Source organism: Paralichthys olivaceus, chromosome 23 (assembly GCF_024713975.1).
Source record: "Paralichthys olivaceus isolate ysfri-2021 chromosome 23, ASM2471397v2, whole genome shotgun sequence".
NCBI classification, from domain to species: Eukaryota; Metazoa; Chordata; class Actinopteri; order Pleuronectiformes; family Paralichthyidae; genus Paralichthys; species Paralichthys olivaceus.
The window spans coordinates 9,285,039-9,296,422 of NC_091115.1; the positions used below are offsets into that span (position 1 = coordinate 9,285,039).

The 11,384-nt window shown below is 40.5% G+C and overlaps 1 protein-coding gene across 1 annotated transcript; it reads left to right on the plus strand.

The window, feature by feature from the left end:
* The first annotated feature begins 638 nt into the window (after window positions 1–638).
* On the plus strand, window positions 639–10,608 carry LOC109632644 (glucoside xylosyltransferase 1-like). Its single transcript, XM_020092037.2, has 7 exons — window positions 639–928; window positions 2,194–2,404; window positions 2,505–2,636; window positions 3,028–3,279; window positions 3,456–3,579; window positions 3,691–3,863; window positions 8,605–10,608. Exons 1-7 carry the CDS (start codon window positions 741–743, stop codon window positions 8,764–8,766), a joined length of 1,242 nt encoding a protein of 413 aa, XP_019947596.2. The 5' UTR covers window positions 639–740; the 3' UTR covers window positions 8,767–10,608.
* The last annotated feature ends 776 nt before the right edge of the window (window positions 10,609–11,384 follow it).

The window sequence follows — 11,384 nt, forward strand, 5'->3', positions numbered from 1 at the left end:
AAAGTTCAGATACAATGAAAATCTGATGCAAGTGCAATATTGTTTTGTGTTTTTTCTCCATTTTTTTTAACCACCCCATGTTATTGTGTTTAAATTGTTACTGTAAATTGTAACATGGTAGCATTATAGCATAGCATACAGAAAAAGGTGGACTACAAACAGAAGACAGGTAAATGAAAACTTCAAAATATTTTTTTACAAGCACCTCGTTCACCCAAATATTCATGTCCACTGCTATCCTCTTCTGTAGCTGCGTTCAGCACCTTGCAATATTTACACTTCCTTTACATTCATTCATTCTGCTCTGTAAGATACTTTATTTTATTTGGTTTTGCAATTTTGTGAGCATGGCTATAAGGGACCAAAGTCTTCCATCACCAGTTCTATGTAACTGTTGTGCACATTATAAATAATCTACATTTGAAGAAGTGGTCTCCAGATACTTCAGTTGTATTGGATTTGACTGCAACAGTGTTCACTCCTGAAACTCCAGACGTCTCTATTGGACTCAGACACTTAGTGGTGAGGAGATAATAAGTGAATTGTCATTTTTGGGTGAACTATCCCTTTAAAAAAAATAATCCTTGCGCAACCACCAGAGGGTGTAGTTTCTCCACCTGATGATCCTGAACACGACTCTTATTTTCCAAACCCTAACCGGAAGTGGCTCGCTGGTTTATTATGGCTCCTCAGTGTCTGTGTCATGACCGTCGCACGGAGTTTTGTCTTTAAACTCCATCATGCGTCGCTACGGTCGCGCACTGACGCTGTGCACGGTGTTCGCCGTCTTCTCGGGTCTGTACGTTTACAACAAGCTGCAGGACACGGGCGCGTCTGCGGGAGGAACCGGGCCGAAGAGGGGCTTCATCCCGGTGCCCGGAGCCGGACGAGGGGCCGCGGACAAAACTGGGCCCCGAAACCTTCACTGGTAAAGTTTGTGTGTCTGCGTGTGAAGCTCTCCGGCGGAAATCTACACCTCTACGTCACACTTGATTCTAGTGGAGACACGTGCTCGTGTAAACTGTGCACGGTGCTGATTATGTGCAGGAATGTGACGCTGCTGCGGCTGCATTCGAGGTGACGTCATTCAGCCACAACGTTTCTATGGCTGCAGACAAGTCATGTTTTGAAATCTCTCCAAACTTACTTTGGCTTTTACTTGATTTCTCTTTAGCTGTAACTGTGTTTCCTTTCTAGAAGGTTGTGTTATATTTGTTGCCTGTATGTGTTCTTGTGTTGATTTGCTTGTTGTCTTTGCTGTTTTGTAATAATTATAATAACAACAGTAACAAGCAGACGATGGGTGGTGTAGGCAGGTAGATGTTATAGATGCACCTTGAAGTTGGATGCTACTCACCAATAAACCGAACAAAGAATCAGACAACACAAATCATTTGTGAAGCCCTTCAGTAATATGTCATTAAAGTTTACAGACGTCATAAGATAGTAATGTCTCCCATAGACCAAACTAGAGCCACGTTTAGACACGAGACATGAGATTATATAATCAGTGTGTTTATGCATTATGCTGTTTTGTTTATGTCTCTGCTCAATTTAAGGATTTTAGGAAAGGAGCTAATTTAAATCTCAATTAATTACTTGATTAGATAATAGGTCAGGACATCATGGCATCAGATAGAGGAACGCAACAACTGGTTATATATAGGACCAGAGTATGATGTTATTTGTTCTTAAAAATGACAAGGTGTTATCCAGACAAACAATAATTGGAGACATTTAAGGCAGAAGAAAATGTACCTGGAAATGAATTACACAATAAAATGTTTAGCCTAGATTAGGTTTTGGTGCTTAACAGACTCAAGGATGTGTCTCATCCTTTTATTTCTCTGTATGTGCAGGGAAATGCAGGTGGCACTCTGTAGAGTCCTCTGGTAGCTTGACATTAAGTTCATGTTTTTCTCCCCAAAAAAGAAAACTAGAGTGGGAGTTTTGAAGTTCTATAGCTTTTTTAAAAATTGTTTAACATGGTGTCCTTTAGTTTCAAGGGATATAAGATAGACAGACACCCTGATGAAGCCTTTTGTTAAGACTGTGTTTGTATATTCACCATCAAAAAAAGTGCAAGTCAGTAAACTTCACTTATTATATGAGAGAAGAGCCTTGTGCTTGAATTATCTCTATAGCAAATAAAAATGTACCCATAATAATCCCCAACATCTTTGTGTGACTCAGGTACATCATTCGTCAGCGGGGTCAGGTGGAGACCGGCAGCACCAGCGTCCAGAGTGAACCCGAGCCCCCCATGCACCTGGCTGTGGTGGCCTGTGGTGAGCGGCTGGAGGAGACCCTCACCATGATCAAGTCTGCTGTGCTTTTCAGCATCAGACTTCTCCACCTGCACATCTTTGCTGAAGATCAGCTACACGCCAGCTTTATGGAAGCAGTGAGTGGGAGATATTTGGAGTCTTTAAATTGGAAAACAGTTAGTGACCCAGAGTTTGTGTTGACCATGTCTTCATTGAACACCTCTGTCTTTGTTACAGTTGGAGTCGTGGCCTGGATTCATTCGCTCCAGGTTCAAATACACAGTTTATTCCATCAGCTTCCCCAGTGACAACGCAGTCGAGTGGAAGAAACTCTTCAAACCCTGCGCTTCTCAGAGGCTCTTCTTACCCGTGAGTTTCAGATAGACTTCAGTTTATCTCTGATGTGATTCAGTTATTCAATTCTGGGTTTTTTTAACATACAAATCAAGATTCAGAATGTGAATCCTGCAAAAATGTTAATTATGACATGAATAACACTTGCTATAATTTTAAATAAATGAAAAGCTACACTTTTCCTTAATATATTCAGGAACACTATAGTGAAATGTGGTGTCTTCAAATCACTGAAGTTCAATGTTATAAAATAAGAGGAAAATCCCCCTGAGCAGCACTCACCAATATATATATATATATATATATATATATATATATATATATATACACAAATCAAAACACTGCAGAGCATCCACACTATTTCCATCTTCTGAGTGACTGTTTGTGTCACTCTCCATTTATGTAGCTGATCCTGAAGGACATCGACTCGATCGTATACGTGGACTCGGACATCCTCTTCCTGCAGCCCTTAGACCGTCTGTGGGCGTTTCTGCCACGCCTCAATTCCTCCCAGTTGGCGGCCATGGCCCCCGAGCACGAGGAGCCCCGCATCGCCTGGTACAACCGCTTCGCCCGCCACCCTTTCTACGGCAGGACGGGCATCAACTCGGGGGTCATGCTCATGAACATGACGAGGATGAGGAACACGTTCTTTAAGGTAGGGGCTGAGAAACTTTGCCCAGAATGTATTAGTGTACCACCATTATTGGCCACTAGATGTCCTCCTTCTGCTGCATTTGTCCACCAAGGATTCATTGATGCTGTTGCAAACTGAAGCTCCGCACTAGTATCTACAAAGTTTTGACTGTTGTTGGGACTCGTGTGTGTTGACAGAACGACATGACGTCTGTGGGGCTGCGTTGGGAGGAGCTGCTGATGCCTCTGCTCCAGAAATACAAGCTGAACATAACCTGGGGGGACCAGGACCTTCTCAATATCATTTTCCACCACAACCCTGGTGAGGAGCATGAAATTGAAAAAGATATAACTATATCGCCAAGATGTACACATTAATGTTATCATATCATATCTGTTCCTTTACCATGTTTGTGTTCCATTCCGTTCGCAGAGACGTTGCTGGAGTTTCCGTGCCAGTGGAATTATCGTCCCGATCATTGCATCTATGGCAGCAACTGTGCTTCAGCAGAGGAGGATGGCATCTACATACTGCACGGAAACAGAGGGGTTTACCACGACCACAAGCAGCCCGCCTTCCGAGCTGTTTACGAGGCCATACGAAAAGTGAGCACACCCTGTCGTGTTTGTGTAATTGACGTTTGATCCATATTTAAGCCTGCAGGCACAGAATAGACACTGTTGTATTTATGTGCTAGAAAAGTTAGCGGTAAAACACAGAACTCATGAAAGATGGAAAAAAAAGCAGATCCATCTCCTTTAATGTTATTTGATGTTGTAAAATTAACTACCCTTCTATTAATCCGTTAATAACTAAATTTTATCCGCACCTCGTGAAAAATAGCTCTTGCACGTCCGCGCTGCGGTTTGGTGATAAATTTATTTTTATTACTGGGACTGAATGAAGACATAAAGAAACTCGCGTCTGATCAAATTTAATAACCAAAAATGTCAATAATCTAAAATATTAATGGGGGACAAAAAAGTCTTTATTGTCTGCTCCTCTGTATTTATGGCTTTTAAAGGCTTTGTCTCAGAGTTTTATGTTTTAACAGCCTGCAGCAGTTACACAGGCAGATATTGATGGTTGAAGAGGAAGAGCAAAGGAAGCTGGATATTGTTTGATTGGAGGATGTGACTCTTTTTTTTGCCAAGGTCAGTGTGTGCTAGTTTATTTGTCAGCAGGTTTACACAAAAACTACCGGACAGATTTCCACGATACTCAGTGAAAGGATGCAGTGTTTAAAGAGTATTTAAAGATTCCATTAAATTTTGGTGTCAGTTTTGGGCACTTTTTAACATTTTCCTTGATTTCTCAGAGAATAATTTGATGAAAAATCATAGATGGGGGATGAAGTCTTTTTGCTGATGTATGGCAACAAATGGGAACCACCACCAATTAGCAGGGCTCTGCAATGCAAGTCATTTGTCTGCATTTGCCCCAAAAATAAGTTAAAATTATTACAACCATAAAACTATAGCCCCTTTTCCACTGTTTGAAAAACCCACTAACACTCGCTGACATCTGGCTTTTGTCTGTATTCCCTCCCACCTCAAATTAGTAGACACTGGTTTTAATCAGCTCCAACCGGCAGTGATGGAAACATGGCACCAGGTCTAGTTTTGTACTTGAAGGGTCGATAGCCTACGACAGGTCAAAAAGACTGCCTGCAACGAAGGCTGATATGTGGGTGATATGATAAAACTAACGGATCGCTCTGAGCAGCTTCGTTTTCATCTCTGTTTAACAAAATTACTGAACTTGATACAAGGAAGAACCCATCAAAGTTTTGGATTCTGTACGAACGGTGTTGACCTTGGCAGAGGTATGCGCTCTCCAAACATCTATTTGCATCTTAATATTCCTTTCCTCATGATTAAAGAGCATAGGCCTCCTTTATATTTTCCCTGCAATCCCTCTCTTTCTAAAAACAACTAAAAACAGCGACTGCAAGAAACTCCTGCAGCCCGTTAATGTCTCTCAGGTATGAAGGTGAAAAAAGACGTGTCGAGCCCTTTCAAAGTGCCAGAGGTTTCATTTAGAGCAACATCTGATGGGAGAGGACCTTTTCTGACCCCGGCGTCCCACCTACCCTCCTCCACTGCTCCCTGTCTTTCCCCTCCGAGGGACGAAATGAGATTTTGGATTGGATGCTGACCCTGAAGAACTTTAAAGGAGACCCATTATGCTTGTTTTTGGGTTCATCCTTTTAATTTGGGGGCACTACTTGAAAAGGTTTACAGGCTCCAATGTTCAGAAAACACATTTGTTTCTTTATTCTATTCATTGCTGCAGCAGCAGGAGACTTAAAGCCAGATTCAGCTCCTCCTTCGGTCCCTCTGCTGCAGACTTTGGGATTTTGAGCCATGTATACGTTCACAAAACATATATACAACCCACGAGAGGACCCGGAAAGACTGAACAAGCATAGCAGGTCTCCTTTAAAGTGCTGGTGACATCAGATAGTCTCCTACACTTACCTCATACCTCCACCGGCAGATGATCGCAGCGAGCACTAATTTCCCCTGTGAGGATGTTTATGTGTTGTTTACCAGCAGCGTAATGATATCGACGACAGGAGTGGCATTTGCTTAATGAAGCCATCACTGTTCACCATCTCATTGCTTTCCTATTAACTAAATATTGGACATAGATCAAGGCGATGGCTGATCCATACCTTATCTATGGCCTGCAGTTAAGACTGTATACGATCAGGATCAATTATGGCAGTCGACACTCGACACACATGCACCTGAACTGAAAACACTGGCTCGATCAGCGTAGAATCCCAACAGAGGGCCATAGCATGCATGAAAACGTTTTCCCCCATAAGAGCATGTGTAGGTGTTGATACTTTAATAGATATGTGATTAAGTCTGGTTTGCCAGGAGGATGGAGGAGTATGGATTGATTCTGTGCGTGTTTAATCTCATGGGTCGGACAATTTCATCTGTTTTAGATTTTGCGCGTGCAGGGAATCTGTGGAGTGAATAAAGAACAGGATGGGAAGACTCCGGCAGCTCAGTAAAAGAGGGAAAGTTCAGAAACTGGCTGGGGAAAGAGGATTTAAATGCCAAGCGGAAGTTAAAGAGCAAAGAAGTCGATTTTCTTGCTCAATTTTCTTAAACTGCTGCTTGTCTAATATCAAAGTTTAAAAAATGTTTCTTTGGAAAGCAGACAAAAGTAAAGTGGTGAAGGGAGGGAGGTGTGCTTAAATCAGGCACTTGTGAAAAGCAGTAGCAAAGACTAAATCTGGCACATGGTTGAAAACTTCCTGGAAAGCTAATTTCTACTGAGGCTGAATCCTGATGTGGCGCAGGCGTGCAGTCAGGTGACCATCACTGAGTGACAGAGCACAGGCAAAAGGACAGTTATTGGCCTGGGAACAGCACAGGTGTTGCTATGACGATTACTGCGATGACACCGTGACCAAAAATTTGATATACAACATTTTGTTTCATCTCAAGAAGTTAATCATTGTATTTAGTCTTTCCTGTTTTTTTACGACATCATTTTTCAGACATTATCTGGAGTTCATGAGAAATCAATTCACCAGCTGTTATTGTGCCTCATTTATGTATAGTTCATCAATAAGTAAGTAAATAAGCAAATTATACAATTGTAGCTTCAAAATTAGGCTAATTTAGCCGAGCAGACAATTTCCTCCTCAATTAAGAGACTGATGTGAAATCATTGTCCACGCTCTTCATCCGCACACAAAGGAAATGGAACACAAACAGCGGTGCTCCTCCCTGTCTGTCTGCCCGCCTGTCTCAAACAGACCGCAGCAGTCTGTCCGTCATAAAAGTAACTTCTCCTCCCTCCGCTGCAAAAAGCGGAGCCCGGGAAGCAGCAGTTAAATTTTACAGCCGATGGTACATCTAGAGTCAGGAGTCTGCACATCAACAGCCCCCCATCAGCCGCACAAAATCAATACACCAACTGTAAATGCAACTTTATGACCGGCGGGTGCATGCGTGTGTGTGTGTGTCCACTCCCATAAAAACATTCTCTTTGTGACCCAATATCAGGGACCAAACTGCAAGCAAATGAGCTGGCATAAAAAAAATGGTAATTCCTCTTTGATTTCCTCGGAGCATTGTAAAGGCTCCTTCATTATTGGGAAGACATCAAATTTCTCCTGTAATCCCCGGTTATAACTGGACGTTAAGCCCATAGCATAAAACTGACTGCAACAACAATGTGGACGCCTTTTTTATGTTTTACCCGGCTGACCGATCAGATTAGATTTGGAGCTCTGTCCGAGTCCAGCGGGCCTCGCAGGTTTTATTCTTTAATTTATCCACGGGAAGACATCTTCCAAGGCCAAATGCTGCCCAGAGCTGCACTTTGCTGAGTTACACAGGGAATCTGATCGATTCTGCCAGAACAGCAGGGGGTCAAGAGGCGTCCCCCAAGTTTCCAAGAATACTACTACTGCCACCTTTAGGCTACCACCAATCATATTGTCCAGTTTTCCTAAGAAACAGGAAGGGACAGGGGAGGACACATCTTACCTGGAATCACGAGACCAGATAGATGCACACAAATCGTCCTTTTTTTTAATATTCAGATCAGTACAACTCTGTTTTTTAGCACATTAACTGTAGATTATCTCCTTTTACATGATTGTTTTGTTTTAAATTTTTTATGGATTGTCCAGTATCTTTTAGTAAAAGTAATATGTAGTTATTTGGAATTACAGTACTGGCCCCTTCAGTTTACGCTTTACTTGTCCTTGAGGTTTTGTTAAAAATAACTTATTGACTCAGATTTTAGGAAGGCACACACGTCGGTACAAAAACCAAGCCATGAAGTCAAAGGAATTCTCTGTAGAACTCGGCAATAAGATTGTAGCAGGCTATAAATCAGGGTAAGGATATAAAACCATTTCTTATATTTTATTAAGTTTTTAGTGATCCCATGAGCAGAGTAGCCTCAATAAATGTGAAATGGAAGAAGCTTGAAAACCCCAGCAAGAGTTGGCTGAGGCCAAAACACTGGAGGCTGTGCAGACACTTGAGGACAGCTGACAATCCAAAAAAGAAAAAGGTCCTGAAAAAGCACGAGCTTCAAGATGAAAGAAGCCTTTTGATAAGAGGTGGGCGGTCAGCTCCAGAAAGAAGGACTGCAGCAAACTGGAGGCTGCTCATATCAATGAGGAACCTTTCCAAAGAATAGAGAGAAGGTTGTTGTGAATCTGGCAAAAAGAAGACGACAAAAAACTAAGGGCATTTAGAATGTGGAGGTTTATAAAAGATAACCAACGTACAAACTGCAGCTATTGAAAACACCACACAAGGTCAAATCTTCTACCTAACCACTGAATTGTTTTTGTCATTGCAGTTTCCATTTGGCGCCGACCCAGTGACAAATTTGTTGGATCCTCTAGAAGAGGAACTGCTGAAGACGACTCACACGTACTGTGGTAAATCCTACGCACTCTTCACAAAGAGACTGGCACACAGCCTGGCTAACACCAACAGGAAGGCTCCACGTGGACGATGACAAACAACAAGCTCAGCCACCAAGATAAGGACAATGTCTTATGGTGGCTGAACATCCTTCCTTACGTTCCTGGGGAGGAAGTTGAACTCTCCCAAACTGATTGAAGCTTGCCTGCTTTAGACAGCAGGTTTTTAAATGATGTACCACTAAAGCTTGAACTGGCATTGGTTCAAAAAATCAGGGATGTACCTTTGATTCTGTGGAACAAGTAGAGTTTCTCCACAGCTAAATCTCCAACAAATCTACCAATATGCAATTATTAGGAGTTGGTTCATCCATATAAACACTTGGGGGCGCTAATTCTCCAGTAATTTCTTTCATCAATCAATTGGAGGAATGTTAGTCTCCTTAAATATTTGATGTTCTTGTTTACTGGCAAATATATTTTGTCTCATCAGTGCAGCAGAAACATCATTGAACGTTTAAGCCACATACTCCATGTATGTCTTGATTTATCTGCAAAGTTTGTTTCCAATGCACTTTGTTTCAGTTGAACATGAACGTTTTTTCTCCCCTTATATTTTCTGTTTCCACAAAAAAAGTGGATGGAAACTACCTAAAGAGGTAGCTGATGCTGTCTGAGACTGTTCACCTCTAAGTTCCTCTGGATAAGAGCGTGATGTAAATGCCTGAAATCTACTGTAAATGTAGTGTAGGCCAGTTTGTAGCTAAATACGAAATTTAGCAGTCACTCTAAACTTTAATACAAATGTGTGCATGTGTTTTTATATTTTACTGACAACTGAAGATCCTCATCTCTCAGTGCCTTTGGCTCTCGACTGAAGGTGCGAGAGCAGCTCTTGACTTTCCATATTGGAGAATTTATTAAACATTGTGAAGCACTCTTATTAAAAGAGACAAACCATAAGAGAACTGGAGAGAAGATGCACTGGACCACTTTCAACCTTCAGAAACCACTCCTTCTGGAATTGTTCTGCTTTTATTGAAACCTGTTTGCTCAAGTAAACATTTCACACAAGTTACCTTAACATGGCAGGCAGATACATTTCATCATGCTTTATACAAGAATGATGAACATTGCTGCTGAATCATTAGACACCTCAGACTATTGTTGTGTCAACCAGACTCATTGTGCTACACAGTGACCACTTTAACATGGACACCAATATGCCGACTGTTGACCTTCCGACATTATTTCAATTATATTACTGATATTATTCTAATTTACATGTTGACTCCCATCATTACGTCCACTATGCAATGCACGTCCGTTATTCTGCCAATTTTAAAACACTCACCTGAAGTAGTATGATGTTACAGTTTACCATTTTCAGTGTTTTCTTTCTAATTTTGCAAAAGCTTATACTCCTTATTTTTCTTCTTGATTACACCAAGGTCATGTCAAGTAACTTGTTTGTTCATAAATGGACGTACATGTCTGCATCACTAAGGTTGGAATATTCATTCTGTCTAAATTTGATTATTGCTTAACGAGTGTGACCTTAAAAAAAGCTGTTTACATGGCAGAATCTAATACAGACTATTAATATTCTCTACTAATATTGGTTTCCATGTAAACGTGGTGACTGTTTAGCTGCCATACATTAACATTCACAATACAGAAAAACTACTATTGAACATGTGAATAAGCTACAAGTTCCCTCCTGACGCCAAAGTTTTATTGTTTTATTACTGTTATTCTTTTTTTTGCACCGGTGAATGTATTTTGTACACTAAGGGATTAAATGTTGTAAATAACTGTTATGACTTTCGGTGTTTGGTATAAAGTGAGAAAATGCTTTGTGTCTTAACTTTGTTTATTCGTCACTGCTGGAATTGCAATGTCTTTTTTACATTAAAGATTTATTCTGTTTTTCTACAGCATTGTGTTATATTTCACCACCAGGGGGTAGCATTTTTTCATAGTTTTTAAATGAGTATTTGTTTTGAAGAAGGGAAAGTATTTTTCCTCAAGAAGGAAAACATCAAGAGAAAACTAATTCAGATTAACAATAATAATAATCCATTCAATGATATAGCACCTTTCGAAACAGCAGCTACAAAGACAAGAAGCAAATTAATACAACACCATTTAAAATCAAAGACAGCTAATTATCAATTACAGCATTGTTTAAACAAGTAAATCTTTTGGAAAATTTATTTAGTTTAGAAAAATAAATGTCTTATTTCATTAAATACATTTTGGTTGGATTCATGATTCAAATTGCCCAACATATTTCCAAGGACACTTTAAATTGTGCTTATAGTGTTGGAGATTCTGCCAAGTGTGGCAGTAAAGAGGATTTATACTCATTCGATTTGAGTATTTAGTACTAATATTTCTATTTAATCACATACAGAAAATAATAAAACATCCATTTGAAAGTAATGGCAAAATAAATGTATGAATTTGAAATTAATATTACTGCCATCACTTTTATTACCTTACGACATAGTTATGGGGATGATTACATGATTTTTTTCTTTTTCTCTTTTCCACGATATAAAGCATCTTTTATGATTTTAATCTCAAGGATCTAACTTGAAGAAGATTGATGCCATGTTTCTATCAGCTCCTTGGCCAGATCAATGGACTTGCCAATAATCTATGACCAGGCCGCCTGAGATGCCGCACCATCCCTGCTCCAGCTGCTCAT

Excerpts from the sequence above, each read along its gene's own strand:
- LOC109632644 (XM_020092037.2), top strand. The coding sequence starts at position 741 with ATGCGTCGCTACGGTCGCGCACTGACGCTGTGCACGGTGTTCGCCGTC. Across the intron at positions 3,580-3,690 it reads CATTTTCCACCACAACCCTG|AGACGTTGCTGGAGTTTCCG; the intron begins GTGAGGAGCATG and ends TTCCGTTCGCAG. Across the intron at positions 3,864-8,604 it reads TTTACGAGGCCATACGAAAA|TTTCCATTTGGCGCCGACCC; the intron begins GTGAGCACACCC and ends TTGTCATTGCAG.